The sequence below is a fragment of the Caretta caretta genome, chromosome 18 (genome assembly GCF_965140235.1).
Source record: "Caretta caretta isolate rCarCar2 chromosome 18, rCarCar1.hap1, whole genome shotgun sequence".
Classification (NCBI taxonomy): Eukaryota; Metazoa; Chordata; order Testudines; family Cheloniidae; genus Caretta; species Caretta caretta.
In genome coordinates this window covers 8,284,435-8,302,539 of record NC_134223.1, presented here as the reverse complement: position 1 = coordinate 8,302,539, position 18,105 = coordinate 8,284,435, and the positions used below count along the sequence as shown (strand labels likewise).

At 49.0% G+C, this 18,105-nt stretch overlaps 1 protein-coding gene across 1 annotated transcript; it reads left to right on the top strand.

Moving 5' to 3' along the window:
* Window positions 1-7,445: 7,445 nt before the first annotated feature.
* On the top strand, window positions 7,446-17,839 carry TAS1R2 (taste 1 receptor member 2). The gene is given in 7 exon segments (XM_048825299.2): window positions 7,446-7,579; window positions 10,310-10,610; window positions 11,076-11,548; window positions 11,550-11,817; window positions 12,957-13,169; window positions 14,087-14,207; window positions 15,778-17,839. Coding segments are annotated over 7 exon segments (2,439 nt in total). The 3' UTR covers window positions 16,707-17,839.
* Window positions 17,840-18,105: the final 266 nt, after the last annotated feature.

Here is an 18,105-nt window from a genome sequence, read left to right as displayed (position 1 = left end):
GCCATTAGCCAAGATGGTCAGGGATGCAATCCTATGCTCCAGGGGGCCCTAAACCTCTGACTGCCAGAAGCTGGGACTGGATGATAGGGGCGAGATCACTCGATAACTGCCCTATTCTGTTCATTCCCTCTGAAGCGTCTGGAACTGGCCACAGTCGGAAGACAAGATATTGGACTAGATGGACCATTGGTCTGACTCAGTATGGCCAGTCTTATGTTCTTCAGTAGCTAGCTGGAGAGGAGCATGTGACCCAGGTAATTCAAATACTTCAGGGATGTGTGCAGGACAATATACAGCCCAAGCTACTTGTGGCTCTGAAGAGGGGTAGGCTACTGTTATATAGCCAGTGGCGATTTCCCATTGTTCTCTAGCTCTGTGCATCTGATGACTTGGGCTTGGCAAACATGAGGAGGGATTCAGATGCAAAACAACCGGAAGCGTTCAAGCATTCTAGCACAAGGCCATGCACACAAGCAATTATTCTCTACTTTGGAAGCCACCGCTTACTGCGCATTGGCTGCAAACTCGTTATCAGTTCATTCAAACCCCTGTCCAAAGGGGTAAAAGATAAGCTTTGGGGGCTGAGTGGCGGACACATCTCCCAGTTTTAGGGCCCTCTCCATAAGGAACTGGAGATGCTATAAAAGCACAGGTCTCAGAGCCACTGAACAGTCGGAGGAAGCCGGGAAAATGTATGTGCCTCTCAAAATTCTCGTCTCTGTGCCAAAGATCAGATCCTGCTGACCAGGGAAATGTATGCAAATATCCCACATCGTTTGATGTTTATTCCTGGGTTACTGGAATGTTCTGGTAACACTGAAATAACCTTTGGCTCTTTGGGGGGAGGGGGCTTTTGGTTAGGACCCCCCTCCTCACCCTACAGCACAAGCTGTTACTGACTGAGTTGACCTTTTTAACAGCAATGCTGCACCTGCTGCCAGCCAGAGACTGGGAATGTCAACGTATGTTACGATACATGTAGTACGCTTCCCAGACCCGAAGAAGGGCTCTGTGTAAAAGCTTGGAAAAGAGACGACTAAGGGGGGGATATGATAGAGGTCTAATGAAATCATGACTGGTGTGGAGAAAATAAATAAGGCAGTGGTTATTTACTCCTCATAACACAAGAACTAGAGGCCACCATATGAAAGTAATAGGCAGCAGATTTAAAACAAACGAAAGGAAGTATTTTTTCACGAAACGCACAGTCAACCCGTGGAACTCCTTGCCAGAGGATGTTGTGAAGGCCAAGACTATAACAGGGTTAAAAAAAAACTAGATAAGCTCATGGAGGATAGGTCCATCAATGGCTATTAGCCAGGATGGGCAGGGATGGTGTCCATAGCCTCTGTTTGCCACAAGCAGGAAGTGAACGACAGGGAATGGATCACTTGATGACTACCTGTTCTGTTCATTCCCCCTGGGGCACTGGCCACTGTTGGAAGACAGGATACCGGGATAGATGGACCTTTGGTCTGACGCAGTATGGCCGCTCTTATGTAAACTCAAAAGCTTGTCTTTCTCAGCAACAGAAGTTGACCCAATAAGAGATATTACCTCACCCACCTTGGCACTCTCATGGAACATGTGGCCTCATGGAAAGTCGTAATCAGGCTGGATTTTGTATACCAACCAACCTATATACAGATCAGTTCTGCCAGCATTCGAGAGCTATGGCTAGGAATACAGTGGGAGGGGATAAAAGGCTAGAGGCAACATCCCGGAGTGGCAGTGAAATACACTGGGCCACGAGAATTTAAATTGGTTAGTCTCTAAGGTGCCACAAGTACTCTTTTTCTTTTTGCGAATAGAGACTAACACGGCTTGGACAGGATTGTATTCCTAACAGCCCAATAGCACCTTAGAATCATAGAATATCAGGGTTGGAAGGGACCTCAGGAGGTCATCTAGTCCAACCCCCTGCTCAAAGCAGGACCAATCCCCAATTAAATCATCCCAGCCAGGGCTTTGTCAAGCCTGACCTTAAAAACTTCTAAGGAAGGAGATTCTACCACCTCCCAAGGTAACGCATTCCAGTGTTTCACCACCCTCCTAGTGAAAAAGTTTTTCCTAATATCCAACCTAAACCTCCCCCACTGCAACTTGAGACCATGACTCCTTGTCCTGTCATCTTCTACCACTGAGAATAGTCTAGAACCATCCTCTTTGGAACCACCTCTCAGGTAGTTGAAAGCAGCTATCAAATCCCCCCTCATTCTTCTCTTCTGCAGACTAAACAATCTCAAACAATCTTATTTCAATGTGACTAGCTTGGAATGTGAGGATGTGACTGGTCGCTTCCCAGCTTATGGCTGCCTCTGCTGCTTAGCCAAAGGCCTTAGCCTAAGAGCAAGGCCTCAGACTGTTACAGTAAGAAAAGGCTCTTACACCGGCAGACAGAGATTTTGATTCTTTCTTTTATACCTCTATAACTAGCCAAATGATAAGAATACACCTAAATTCTTAGAGTGTAGGCCTTTACAGACAGGCCTGAATATCTGTATCCTAACAGATGGTTCCACTCTCCCTCCCCCACCTCCCCAATAAGTCATTTGATCTCTCTTCCTCACACACAGATACACCAACATTTTCCCTGCTGGTGAAATCTCGCACAAGAGAGGGAGTGAGCGTGTGAGAGCGAGCGAGCACATGCACACACATGTGCACAGATAGAGCAGCACAAATCTCAGGATCTGGCAGGGCCACAACAGATCCACATGCATTTAGAGCAGCAATCCCAAAACGAGAAGAGCGTCAAGGCCTGAGCATATTACTGACAAACCCCCTTCATTTCGTCCTGACTCTGCTACGGGCCTCAGGCAAGTGGCTTCACTGCTCTCTGACTCTGCATCTCCTGTCTGTACGAGAAGCGAGTGCAGTCCTTCACCATAGCAGGCTGCTGCAGAGGGTGACCAGGTGTCCCCATTTTATAGGGACAGTCCCGATATTCAGGGCTTTGGCTTAGACAGGTGCCTATTACCCCCACGCCCATCTCAATTTTTCAAACTAGCTCTCTGGTCACCCTACTGGTTCAAGGCGTTGTTAGTTCATGTTCCCAGAGTCCTTTTCACCCCTGCTCCACAAGGGTCAGCAAGCTGAACACTTCACCGACTTTCACGTTCCCAGTTCTTCAGTCACATTATTTCCTACAGCTAGTATGGTAATGTGACCCCACAATCTTGATGGATGCCAGGGGCCTCTGGAGATAAAATCTCGAGTCTCTGCGGTTTGACCAAAGATCCAGGCTCTGCTGCTGTGAACAGTAACAGAATCATACCCTTTCTAACTTGGGCACAGAGGTGAATACACAGAACCGAAGGTTATAATAAATCTTGATCTGGGTACCAGACCACAGATCCAGGGCCCAATTCTGACACCCTCAACCACGTAGGGCTACTCATGGAGTAAAGTAGATCTCAGTGTGAATTGGGGCTGCACAATCAGGCCCTAAATTAGCATCTCCCACTGTTTTAGGACCAGACATTCAGATGCTGGCCTCCATTTTCGTGAATGCAGTTTAGGACACATAGATGCCTAAATTCTTGATTGCACTAACAAACTGGGCAGTTTATTATTACTTATCTGCGTTATGGTAGCATCTGGAGGGAGTAGGTACTGTATAAACTCGTACTAAAAGACAGTCCCTATCCTGAAGAGCTTACAGTCTAAATAGCCAAGACAAAGAGCACTAGGGGAAACTGAGGCAGTGATTTGCCCAAGATCAGAGGCAGAGCTGGGAATTGAACCTACGCTGCTGTCTCTTAGTCCAGTACCCTATTAGGCAGACTGTGCTGCCTCTCCAAACGGTAGGCACAACGCAGCACCCAACAAAAGCAACCTGCCTCTTATGGATGTTCCCAACATTTAGTCTATTCCCAGCCTTTGACTTCAAGAACAAATTTTATCAGCTCATGGTCCTGATTAACAAGTACACAAAAAAAATCCAATGCAAATGTGAGCTACAAATACATTTCCATGGTGAAGGCACTGGTGCTTTGCATGCAATGGGTAAAAAGGAAAGGGGGTCAGTTTAGGCTGAAGACTTTGATTTTATTATTATTGTCCTACCATAGTGTCTAGGGACTCCAGTCATGGCCCAGGACTACATCTGTGCACAGAACAAAAAAACTAAAGCAAGTTTGAAAAAAATTGCCTAAAAACAAGGGTGTTAGAAAGCATTCTGCCTTCAAACCATGCGATTTTGTGTTTGCCTTAGTTTCACTTTTTCCTGTTCAGGGGGAAAGAGGGCAGGGTTTGGGTCTGTGTGGTACAGGTGTAAGTGGGGGGAATGGTCCTGCTCTTGTGCGGGACTTTCCTGGTTTATACACTACCCTGGTGAAATGGGCTAACAAAAGGATCTGAGTCCTCGCTCCCACTTCCTTTACCCAGAGACCTGCCTGACCACAAGGACCCTCCCCTCCCCTTCCACTCTCCTAGGTGGGTGGCAGAGACCTTGTAATCCTGACAAGGCTAGGCCCAGGATTCCTGGAGGCTCGACTCCCAACCTTGTCATGGTCACTTAGGATAGGGGCTAGGGTGTCCCCCACTCCAGGGTGCTCTCTCTGCTCTGGACACTTTCCTAACCCACTGATCATTGCATACAGTTCAAAGCAAATACAATGTATTAAACAGCAACTAATTAAAAAAAAAAAGGCAAAAAAAAGGAAAAGGTTAAAGGAAAACTCGTCACCTCGCTCTGTGGCATGGGGACATCATAACCAGCCATCTCTGGAACATAAGGGAAGTTCAGTCTGTCCCTCACATGTCCCAGGCCTTCTCAGGCCCTGGCTGCAAGAATGCTGCAGGTCGGACACTTGCTCAGACATATGCCTTCAGATTCTAGGTCAGGGTGGGCAAATTTTTGTCCTGAGGGCCACATCTGGGAGGGGAAATTGTATGCAGGGCCATGAATGTAGGGCTGGGGCAGGTTGGGGTGTGGGAGGGAGTGTGGGGTATGCAGAATGGGGCTCAGGGCAGGGGGTTGGGGTGCGGCAGGGGGCTTAGGGAAGGGGGTTAGGGTGTGGGGTGCAGGAAGGGCTTGGGGTGCGGGCTCCAGCCCGGCGTCGCTTACCTGGAGCTGCTCCGGGGTGGCAGAGGGGCTAAGGCAGGTTCCCTGCCTGCCCTGACCCTGCGTCATTCCCGGAAGTGGCCAGCATGTCCAGCAGTGGCTCCTGGGGGTGGGGTGGGGCAGGTGGCTCCGCTGCGCGCTGCCCTCACCTGCGGGTACCACCCCTGAAGCTTCCATTGGCCGTGGTTCCCCATTCCTAGCCAATGGTTCCCCATTCCCGGCCAGTGGGGCCTGTGGGGGACGGTGCCTGCAGGCAAGGACAGCGCACGGAGCCCTCCACCTCCCCATCCTCCAGGGACGTGGTGCCAGCTGCTTCCGGGAGTGGTGCAGGGCCAGGGCAGGCAAGGAGCCTGCCTTAGCCCCACTGCGCCACGGGGCTGGCAATCCTCCGGGCCGGAGTTTGCCCTCCCCTGTTCTAGGTGGCAGGGTCTTCTTCCCAGTGTCAGACACCAGCCACCCACCCAAGTCTGGCCTGCAAGATCATCTCCCTGCACTGGGTCCACTGCCCAGGGTCCCCCCTTGCTAGAGTGACCAGATAGCAAGTGTGAAAAATCGGGGCAGGAGGTGGGGGGTAATAGGCGCCTACATAAGCCCTGAATATTGGGACTGTCCCGATAAAATCGGGACATCTGGTCACCCTACCCCTTGCTCTCCCTGGCTGCTCCAGCCCCACTCTGCCTCAGTGCTGCTGCTGCTCTGCCTCCTGCTCCCGGGGCTGCTTTTCTGGCCTCTCTGGCTCTGGTTGCTGCAGCTCTGCTCCCAGCACTGACCTACTCCCTGGGCTACTTCCCTGGCTCTTGCTGCAGCTCTCCCTGGTTCAATCTGCTTATCTGGTTTTCTCTGGCTCTGGCTGGCGCGCGCTCCCCAGCTCAGCTCAGCCTCCTGCTCTCTCCTTAGCTTGGCCCTGGCCGGACAGTTCCAGCTCACACACGGAGGCCTCCTGACTCTCATTAGCCTGCCTGCTCTGTCAATCAGGCTGACCTGGAGCGTTGGCCTCTCTCCATTGCCCCTGGGGACTGCCAGTCTCAGGGTCCTGATTCCCCATCGACCCTGTCCCTTTCTTTTGGTACCGACAGCTAGCCAACCAACCTCCTCCTGCCCACTAAATTTTAGTAATGGACCAACAGTCCCCTTACACTGGGGTCTGGAGTGAGGACTTCTACTGATTAGTTATATTACAACAGCACCCAGAAGTCACCTGGATCAGGAAACAGGTAGTTTGTCCTGCAAAACATTTCAAGATTTTTTTGGGGGAAAAATGGGATGAAACTACATTTCGACAATTTACTTTTAAAATTTTTTACCCAAACGGACTGGTTTATTTTCATTGCCCAAGCTGGGAAAATTGCAGAGAGAACAAGCAAACAGCTTTGGAGGTGGAAAGGCCATTAGATTTTTTTTAAAAATTCCATGATAATTGCCTAAGTTGCTCTTATTAACACAGGCAGCGAATTTAAACCTGACAGTGTCCCTTTAAAATCTCTTTGGTGTCCCGAAAACTTCACTGGTGCTAAACACAGGTGGTCAGCCACTTATTGTAGCCACCTTTAAGATTTTAAAGAGGCTAGAGGTCAGCACTTTTTGAAAATCAGGCCTCTTTAAACAGTACTTCTGATTGTGGTGCGCAGACTTTAAGACACCCAAAAATCATTAGTCAGTACCGAAAATGTAGACCCTAAATAAACAAATGTCATTTTCGGATCCCATGCCTGCTCCTGAGTCTCCCTGTTAATTGTTGGGGCTTTGTAACCATGTTTTCCTATTCTAAATTTTATATATTTTCCCCTTGAAAACAGAGGAAACTGATTACAGAGGGACAGGGAAAATGACAACACACGCCACCATCTTCCGACTTTCAAGTCTCAACCTGTACAGATGTACAGGGAAGCGAAGAGACAGGCCAGTGGCTAAATGAAGATCAGAACCCAGATCTCCAGGCAAGTAACCCTATCAATTAGGCCATGCTGCCTCGCACTTGATGAGGGCCTGATGGATTTCTGCGGCGCACTGGCAAATGCACAGGCAGGAGCAGTCCCTTAACAAACATCAGCATTACAACCACTGCCTTCTAAAAGGCATTTCTTCTTCCAAGCAAGGAGTGTCCCATCTGATGCACAGCCCTGCTGGCTTTAACTGCCCATGGCAATGCAATAGTCCATGAAAAATGTAAACACACACAAATCCTTTCAGGCTGGCCCCTTGAAATGTATGTAAATAAGTCAGCAGAAATGTGCGAAAACAAGCACCAGACCCAGGAACTGGCAGAGCCTGGGCAAGAAACTTACTCTGGGTGCTCACCAGCAGCTGCTTATGAAGGCACCATAGAAGCATGAGGAGCACAGGGGTGTTAGCTATGTGGGTTAGTGTTTTGCTGACCATGGCCGGCTCAGAGAGACAGTATTCTGATTTCCATCTGGCTGGCGATTACCTCCTCGGGGGGCTTTTCTCGCTGCATGCTGAAACTATGAGCAACCCCCATCTCAGCCATTCGACGGTACCCACGTGTCAAGCGTAAGTAGGAAACAGGCATCGCTGGGGCTGGGGAGGGTGATGAAATAGTTTGGGGCCACACTGCAGCCAGCATTGGCTTGTTCCTGGTGAAGGGGAAGGAAGCAAGGACTTTTGTGGCTGAGGCACCTGGCTGGGACTCATATACCTGGGTTCTGTTCCTCACTCTGCCACAGACTTCCTGCGTGTGACCTGGGACAAACCATTTAAGCCAAAACTTTCACGCCTAGGTGCTGGACTATAGGCACCTAAACTAGCTGCCCCCTTGTCAGAAGTGGTGAACTCCCACAGGCTTTAATGAGAGCTGGGGTACTCAGCCCATCAGATAAGGAGGTCACTAGGTGCTCAAAATTAACCACCCATGTTGGAAAGTGCTGGCCCTCAATCTCTATTCAACTATCTTGTGTCACAGCAGATGCTTCAAATGACACAAAACTGATCAGCTGTTTAATAGCTGAAATGGATCTCTCGTGATGCTTGGCTCGTCTATTTATCTGACCATGAGGATCGCTGCCGAGCTGTGCAAGCCCTTTTCCATCCCACTCCTTAAACAAATGGCTCTTGCTCATCCAAGCAGACCCATTCAGGCTAATGGGACTGCTAATGAGGACTGCTCATCAGGGGCCAGTGGATAGGCTATTGGATTGGGAGCCAGAAAACCAAGCCTGGCTGTGTCCCTGATCTGCTGTGTGACCTTGGGTATGTCACTTTGTCTCTCTCTGCCTCTGCTTCGAATCCCAGTTATGGTCTGCCTTGTCTATTTAAATTGTGAGTTCTTCAGGGCAGGGTCTCTTGCTTACTATGTATACACCCAGTACCCAGCACAATGAACAGAGGCAGAAGGCTGGTTCATGGGAAGTCAGGAGACCAATGTTCAATTTTCTGCTCTGCCACAGATTCCCTGTGTGATCATAGGTAAGTCACTTAGGCCTAGATCCTCAAAAGGTTTTTAGGCATAGCAGTGAAGCTGCAGCAGCATGGGTTTCAGCGGTGGCTGTAGAAGTTTGCCCAGGACCCTGGGCACTTATTCAGCTGGCTAGTTCAGCTCGGAGATCACTCTAGTGTAACCCACACACCTCCCGGGTGTGGCGCTCTGTCCCCTCCAGTGGCACGGAGACCACTTAGAGATTAATGAGCCTCTACTGCATGAGCTAAAAGACACGTGGCTCTTAGCTCAGGCTCATTAATCTCTAAGTGGTCTCAATGCCACTAGAGGGGACGGAGCACCACACCCAGGAGATGTGTGGGTTACTCTAACTACATCAAATCTAGCTCAGGTATGCCCTACTGATGCTGTAATCATACCTCCGATGGCAAGCGCAGACATACCCTTAGCATGCAGCCTACTCAGGGGTGCACCTTGCCCGCTGCTGATGGCCAGCATTCCTGAATCAGATACTCCTGAAGGTGTTCAGCTAGACTTTTGCCCCCAGGACACACAACACAGCTGAACTCCTAAGGGACACATCCTAAGGTCTTTGCTCAGGCCTGTGCAATTTCTCGTCTCACCTCCCAGCTTTTACCCTGGCACATCAGGCCAAAATGGGAGCCCGCCCCACCACCAAACTGACTTCAAAAGGCGTTTTGCCTGACGAAGGGCAGGACATCAGGCCAGACCGTGCTGTTAAGTCACAGGTCCATGATGGAGGCAGTGGGGAGCCGCTCGGCCTCAGGAGGGCATTTACCATGTTTCCCCAGAGCTCTGCAAGATGCAGCAGGAGCACACAAGCTGTTCCACTTCTTGGATGGGGGCAGCATGTACCCTCCTTTGCAGCCAGCCAGCTTAAGTGGTACATAGGCCCTGTTCAGGGCTGAATTTCACTCACATTGCATAGTGCTTTCATCCAGAGATCTCAAAGCCCTTCCCAAGCACGAATTAAGCTTCATGATCCTCCAAAGACACCCATTTTGGGATGAGAGGCAGGGGGTGGGATGGAGTCCAGACAGGTTAAGTGCTCAAAGTCACACATTTGCAAAGTCAGCAGCAGGGCTCACTCTAGAAACCAGAAGTCCTCGCTTCCAGAAGATAATCTTGGCCCAGCTGGTGGAGGAAAACACTATTATAATCCTGCCTTTAGTAGCAAGCATAAGAAACTAGCAGAATGTGTGTCACATCTCCCCACTGGTGGCTGGACCACTAGAGGATAACAGCCTACTACACTAACTAAGGAAGTTACTCTTCTAGTTCAACTGGTAGAGGCCTGTGCTGAGGGGATGGGGTTCAAACCCTGATCATAACAAACCCTAACTCTTATATACAACTTTTCATCAGTAGGTCCCACAGAGCTTTACAAAGGGATGTAATTATCGTTATCCCCGTGTTACAAATTGGAAACTGAGGCACAGAGAGGGGAACTGACTTGGCCAAGGTCACCCAGCAGGCCGGTGGCAGAGCTTGGAAAAGAATCCCGGTCCCTTGAGTCTCACTCCTGTGCTCTGTCCAACAGACCACGCTGCTTCCCATAATGATGGCCCATTATGCACCTGGCTCCAATTGACTCCTATAGGAGCGCTATATTCAGCGTAGAATTTGGGGCCCAATCCTGAGCTAGTGGGCGTTATTAGTGCACAGCACCTTACAGAGTTGGGCCCAGGGTCCTAAGACTGCAGTGCTATGCAACACTAAGGGAGGAGAGTCCTCTTTGAGACTCACTGCATAAGCCCAAAGCAAGACATGTTCTCTCACTGGACGGGTTCCTGCACCCATCACTCATCGTTTTACACTCCTCCTAGGTACACGCTGAAGACAGCAGGCTACAGCTACCTCCGGGCCATGAGGTTCGCAGTGGAGCAGATTAACAATTCCAGTACCCTGCTGCCTGGTGTCTCCCTAGGCTACGAAATGGTCGACGTCTGTTATTTCACCAACTCCATCCTCCCCATCTTGTATTTCCTCGCCAACGAGCACTCTGTGGTGCAACTGCAGAATAACTACACACACTACCAGCCCCGGGTGCTGGCTGTGATTGGCCCAGACTCCTCACAAGCAGCTGTTCTTGTGGCCCATGTATTGAGTCTTTTCCTCATTCCACAGGTACGTCGGTGCCCATATTAGGGCTGGACAAACCTTCCAGGGCTTGCCTCACTAACATACCTGACTGCATGAACATATCCCCTGCGCTTTGGTTTGAAGTGAGTCAGCCCCCTATAGCTTCAGCATACTCAAACCTCCTTGTTGACATGCTCCCCATTGGGTGGCAAGCAACAGGCATCCCATATTTTCATTGGGATAATCTGGTCACTTTATACCTAAATCACACCAGATGTGCAGAGTGCGGCTACTGCTGGACTTCTCACTTGGGCATCTCCTGGCTTTCTGGAACTCGGACACGCACCAGTTCTGTAGTTAGACCAGCCCCTAATTTGTGCATTATGACAGCATTAAGTCCGCAATCCAGAGAAAGCCAATCCCTAAATCAAGACGCCAACGCTGTTGTACAGGGTGTAAGTCATGTCTGAATATTCACTTTGTCCCTTCCTTGTTCCTTCCTGCCCCTAGATCTCCTACAGGGCCACCACTAATGAGCTGAACGACCGCGAACGCTTCCCCACTGCCTTCCGCGCCATTTCCAGCATGGAGCAGCAGATTGTGGCCATGCTGCTCCTGCTGAAGGAATTCCAGTGGAACTGGATCAACATTCTGTACAGCGACGATGATTACGGGCGGCAGAACCTGAAGCTCCTGTGAGCCAGGGCTACCGGGATCTGTGTGGCATTGCAGGACGTCATCCCGGTGCCCCGCAGCAGCCAACTGCTCTCACTAGAGTTGCAGGGAAAGACCAAGACCATTGTCAGCAAGGTCAACTACAGTACGGCCAAGGTGGTCATCATCCTGTCTTTGGAGCTGATGCTACCGTTCTTCTTCCAAGAAGCTGTCCGCCAGAATGTCACGGATTTGGTGTGGATTGCCGCCGAAGCCTGGGCCATTGAGCTGACCCTGTACAACATCACTGACCTCTGGAGGGTGGGCAGCAAAAGAATTCTCCATTCCTGGTTTTGATGACTTCAGGGTCAGCCTGGCAGAAGGAGCCAATGGGCAGGCGAGCGACCAAACTACGTGCAACCAAGCGTGTGACTAGTGCCTCAGATCTGCCCGAGACGCAGACCACACTATGAGGGCCCAAGGGGAGCGCACAGACTTCAACGTCTACTCTTCTGTCTACATCGTGGCTCACGCTTTGCACAGGCTGCTGGGCTGCAATACCACAGGATGCCACAAGCGGATGGTTTACCCCTGGCAGGCTGGCCACATGCTTGCACTGAGAAATCCAAGCCACGTTTTAAGGGCACGGGACAAGATGCTTGGGGCATCGGGAAAGTGCTGTAGAGTCTTTTGCCTCCAGCCCATATGGCTAGGAACAGAAAGGTTCTAGTCTCTGATGGCTGCTTGGTGGTCTGCATCAGATGGGTCACATGACCCCAACCCAGTTCCTAGCAGACAACTGTCCATGTTGCAGAATAGCTTGCCCACCGTTCCACGTGGCTGTCCCAGAAGCACTTAGCAGGGACAGGTAGATCATGCCTGCACCCAGCTCAATTGGTCAAATGACCTTTTGCAAAATGACAGCAGGTACCGAGTCCCAGACTCACGGTAGGGCAGAGACACAGCAGCATAGAGTCCACCTCTATGCAGGTGTACACGCCCTTACCCTAGTCTAATTTTGGCCCCTATCCAAAAGACGGCATCTCTATGAGAACAGTGCCCATCTCACACAAACACCGCATTGGGTGTGTGTGGCACGGGTCAGCACCGACTCAGATGAAGAGCACCACTACTTCATTTACCACAACCATTTCCTCCCGCACCTTTTGGAGCGCAGTTCTGTTCTGAAAAGTGGGTGTCAAAACGGCAACATCTTGCTCAACAGACCTGCTCCATGGTCTTCAGAGAGTCAGATCCACTTCCCACAGACCAGAACGAGGATGGCAGAATCCGCCACTCTCTCCCCTTACTCAACCAGCAGTCCCTTTGTGATCAATCGGATGCAAGATACTGCTCAGCATGAACATGGGTGGCAGGGTTTTTAGATCTTTTGCAAAGCCAACATAATTCCAGGGGAGCGAGCTGGCTTCTCTTCTGACTCATGCATCAGCCTGGTTGATCGAGTCCCAGTTGCAGAATCTTTGGGGATATGTGAGCCAGAAGAGCCCAGTTTCACTTTCTGATCCAAGGGTGAGTTTGCCATGCTGGTTCTTAGAAGAAAATTTCTGCTGACTGAGAGCATTTGACCTGGAATCACCAAGTAAAAAACCGACGGCTGCTCTTTAGGCAGCATCTCTTTTCAGAGCAGAACCAGACTTTCAGGAAGTGACACCAATCTGTAACTTCAATGCCTAGCAGTACGTGTGCATTGATCATCTCATCCTTCTCCATTTGCAGCTAGTGCCAGAGGTGAAGCGCGTGGACTTCTCTCTGCTTGAGAAGAGGATCAATTTCAGAGAGAAAGGCAACACTCCGAACAGCTTCGAGATCATCCAGTGGAAGTGGGACCAACCAAGCAACCCTTTTCAGAAAATCACCTCCTATAGCACGAAGAACCAGAAGCTGCTGTTCATCACCCAGAACATCTCCTGGCACACCCCAAACAACACGGCAAGTTCCCTCCACCCATTATCACACATGTGGGAACGTCATGGAACTACCTGAGCAAAACCCAAGGCAGTAGGGCTTAGTCAATAGAGTACAGAGCTAGACCTGGCTTCTATTCGCCATTGGCATGCTGGGTGATCTCAGCCAAGTCACTGCCCCTCTTTGTGCCTCAGTTTCCCCATCTGTAAAACAGAGAGAATGATACTGACCTCCTTTGTCAAGTGCTTTGAACTCTTCGAATGTAAAGAGCTATATAGGAGCTAGGGATTATTGTGCCATAGTTACACACACAAATGGGACTCGAGCATATAAATCCTATCACTTGGGCAACAAAAAGACAGGCGACAAGAAAAGCGGTCAGAATGGGCTGCGTGTGCCAGACTTGTACATAAACAAACAAGGCTTGAAAGTCTCACCCTTTGCTTTAAAATTTTAAATTGCCTCCTGCCAGAAGAATGTTCCTTCAGCTGTTTGTCTGGTACAACAGCGACATCCGGTGGCTGGTTAGGTAATTCCCGGATGAGTGTTGCCTTTGTGGCTATGCCCATCCCTCTTCTCTATTTAAAGGTGATGCAGTAGCTAGATTGATCCCAGGAATGTTTTGCTTATGACCATCCCAAGAACTCCATCCCTGGCTCTTTGCCATTGGAACATGGTAAACTTGCTGGTAAAGTTATTGCAGGTATGTATAACTGATGGCTGAATCCCAAGAGGGGCACAGTCTAAACACTGTTCCCTATTTAAAGGTAAAGCATATTGCCTGGTTGGCTTTATCCTAGCTGTGTATCCCCTTTCCTGTCTATGCTGTGGCTGAACTGGAATTGGATAGCAACTATTATGGAGCATTTACAAGTTCTTCTGGCTCACCTGGAAGTTACTATGAGATTGTCATTGTTTTCCTCCAGTTCCCTTTTACCCAGGTCCCCATTTCAGTCTGTTCCCAGCAATGCGAGCCTGGGCAGCGGAGAAAGCCCACAAGTGTTAGCAGCTGCTGTTTTGAGTGTATCGACTGTGAAGCAGGGACTTTCTTCAACCACAATGGTAAGGAAAATGCAGCGTACAAGCCTAAACGCACTTTGTTTTCATATCAGTCCAACAGTGCTTGTTCCCAGCAGAAGGTCTATAGTTAAGTTAATGGGCTCTAGATAGGGGTAGCTGAGTGAGACTCTCTGATCTGTGCTATGCAGGAGGTCAGACTAGATTATCTAATGGTCCCATCTGGTCCTAGAATCTATGAAAGGAATGAATCTCTTACCCGAAGAGTTGGTTTCAGGTCCTGGCCTTGCCACATTTCCGATGTGACCTTGGGCAAGTCACTTAGTCCTGTTAGGGAAAAAGGGTTCCCCTCCCGTCTAGGGTTAGGAGGGTAGCCTTCCCTAGACGTCTGTATTAGCCAAACAAAACACAGAGTCTTGGCTCTTTGATAAAGTGAGGCACTTTATTGCTAGCAAATACGACAGCTGAAGGGCTCACCAATTTCCTCTCTGGGCATCAGTCCCATATCTATAATATGGGGGTAATAAATCCTTCCTTTGTCTTCTTCATCGGGATTGTAAACTCTTTTGGGCAAGCACTGCCTCTCGCTACATGTTTTTACACCAGCTGGCACAATGGAGCCCCAGTCTTGGCTGTGATCTCCACTATTGTAATAATAATCCCCTCAAGGCCACGCTTTCTCTCACTGATTCAGATTCTCTGTGTGTGGTATAGGGAGCGGGAGCTGGCATGGCGGTAGAGGTGTAGTTAGAAAAGGGGATGAAGAGTCAGAAGACCTGACTTCCATTGTCACTTCTAACAGTGATTCACCATTTGACTGTAGGCAAGTTACATGGCCTCACTGTGGCTCAGTTCCCACATCTGTAAAATGGATTTCATACCGCCCTACCTTATCGGGGAGCTGGGAAGCTTAAATTAATGTTTGCAATGTTTTGTGAAATCCTCAAATAGAAGACCTTAGGTGTTATTTATATCTTAAATTTGCATAGCACCGTCTATCCTGAAGGATTCCAAGAAGCTTGACAAACTATGTACTCTGAGGAAATTTGGCCACCGTTGAAGTGCAGTCACCTCGAGGGTAACAGTGCACAACAAAACTACTCCAGCAGGAAAGGAAAAGGAACACTGGCTCCAACTTCAAGTTTAGGGGGAATTTGGGGATGTAGAATGCAACTACCCAGATTGGAATTTAGCCAAGACACTAGGGTTAAAATCCCTGCACTTGCAAAGAAAAACAAACCAAAACAAACCCACAGGATCACTAAGGACGGTAAGTGGCTTTACCTCTCCTTTGAATCACTTCACCTCCAACATCAAAGTGTACCCCTAAGACCAAGCTTACGGCACTGGTTCACATATTAATCAGAAAGAAGAGTTTTCGTTACTGTAGAATCACCACTACTTTGGGTTTCCCATGAGGTCTCCCAATCCAGAACTGACCAGGTCTGACCCTGCTTAGCTAGTGAGAGCTGACAAGACAGTAGCCTGAGCCAGTATGGGTGCAAAACCTTTACCATCGCTCCCATCAGTTCTGCTCTTATTAGACACATTGACTATTTACAGACAAGACAGCCCTTACTAGGGTCTTTCAGAAACACCATATTTTGTTTTGCAGACCTGTACAACTGCCAGCCTTGTCCAGCTGACCAGTGGTCCAGTGCCAGAAGTCAAGAGTGCTACCCAAGGCTTGTGAAATACCTGCAATGGCAAGAAGGCACTACAGTGGTGTTGCTGCTATTCTCGGTGCTGGGCCTCATAGCCACTATAGTCATATCTGTCACTTTTGCCATTCATTCGCACACCCCCGTGGTGAAGTCCGCAGGAGGCAGGATGTGCTTCCTCATGCTGGCATCTCTGATCATCAGTTTCGTCAACGTCCCCATGTATGTAGGGATCCCGACAGAGTTCACGTGCGTGTGCCGGCAAACAGCGTTCAGCCTCTGCTTCACCGTGTGCATCTCCTGCCTCACCGTCAGGTCTTTCCAGATCGTCAGCATTTTCAAGATGGCTGCCTGGCTGCCCAAAGCCTACAGCTACTGGATGAAGTACAATGGCCAGTACATTTTTATAACCGTAATTATAGCTCTGAAAGTCACCATCACTGTGACCAACTTTATCATCCACCCTCCTGCTCCAGTTCTGTTAGCTCAGGAGGACGACCCCCCTACAGTAGCACTGCAATGCAACAAGAGCTACAAGTTGGCCTTGCTGATGAACAGCAGCCTAGATATGTTTCTCTCTATTCTGTGCTTCTGTTTTTTCTACATGGACAAGGAGCTTCCCAAGAACTACAACGAAGCCAAGTACATCACGCTGTGTATGACCTGCTATTCCATTTCCAGGATTGCCATTTTCCTGGTCGTGTCTAGGTACAGAGGGGTGCTGGTGATCCTCTGTGATGCTATGTGCATGGTAATCAATTTGCTTGGGATCTCCATGCGTTACTTTGGCCCCAAGTGTTATCTGATATTTTTCCATCCAGAACGCAACACAGCTGCTTACGTCCAAACTGCCATCCAGAGCTACACCATGAGACAGGACTAACCAGGTACCTTGTCTTTGTATGGAGACAGTCCCCATAGCGAAAGAAGCCCCAGTTCCAACGTGTCTGTGTTGGAGGCGAGTCTTTATCGCCTCAAGAAGTGCATCAATGCTTTGTAGATTGTACAACTGTATGAATCTTGCAAATTTCCCTCCTACCCCCTCAAACAAGGCAACATGTACAACAACTAGGGTGGGCTGGAAAACAAGAGTCCTATTTCACGAAACAACTCAAGGTTTTGACATTTGTTTTTGTTCTGCATCAGAACAAGAACTAAATCGGTCAAAGTCTTCTGCAAAAAGAGAGTAAGCAACTCACTCCAGACAAGCCAACAGCCCAGTGGTGAGGGCACTCACTTGGAATCTGGGTTCAAGGTGTGAGTCCCTGCTCTGAATCAGAGCCTCATTCCCATATCCCAGCTGAATGCCCTCATCACCAGGCTATGATGTCAAGTCTCCCAGTCTCGCCTGTTGTAGCTGTTCCATTTTGTATAAATAATTAAATATCCATTGGGCCAGATACAAAGAGACTGACACTATAGCCTGGTCATCATGCCTCCCTTCGTTCCTGCCCCGCTTCCTGGAATGTAGGACCTAAATTCCATCCTGGACCAGAGAAACCTTCCCAATGAAACTTTCATCCAAAGCAATACATTTCCACAAAGAGTTTTGCTTTGGATGAAGTGGCCCTTCCCAACAATAAAGTTGTCATGAAGTTCACCCTAGGACAAGACATTAAGGCCCAGCATTTCCAGAAGTGGCTAGAAATTCTGGATGCCCCAATTAGAGGCCTGTGGGTGGTCAGCATCCCTAAAATAAACCGGGCCCCCAAAGGGTGCTGAACTGAGCACTGAAACTCAGTAGCCATTACTGAAAATTTTGCCTTAAACAATCAAAGCTGGATAGCCGTGTCCATATTTTGAGTTAGTTTCTTCTAGTTGATAAGGCCCAAGTGCATTGCTATGTGACCCTATGCAATTAGACAGGATACTATTAGCTTGGAGCTGCCATAAAAATCTTTTGAAAGCAGCCTGGCAAAGCATAGGACTAGCAGCTAATTCAAACCAACAAACATGGCTGGAGCTTACTGGACATCCTTATTCCAGGTGCACAAATCTGATGCTGTTACATTTTTCTGTTTGTTCCTCTACTATAATAAAGATTTTAAAAACTGACTTAATTTGTTCTGATAATGTTGCGATTTCGCTGAGGGGCTAATGTCCCAGATTTAGGGTTATGATGGCATTTAAAACTCCTATCTGAGATTGGAGTGCCATTGTGTTAGGTGCTGTACAGTCATAGTAAGTGACAATCCCCTCTCCAACAATCTAAATAGGCAAGACAAGTAGTTGGTGAAACTGAGGCACTGAGAGGGGAAGTGACTTGCCTAAAGTCACTCAGC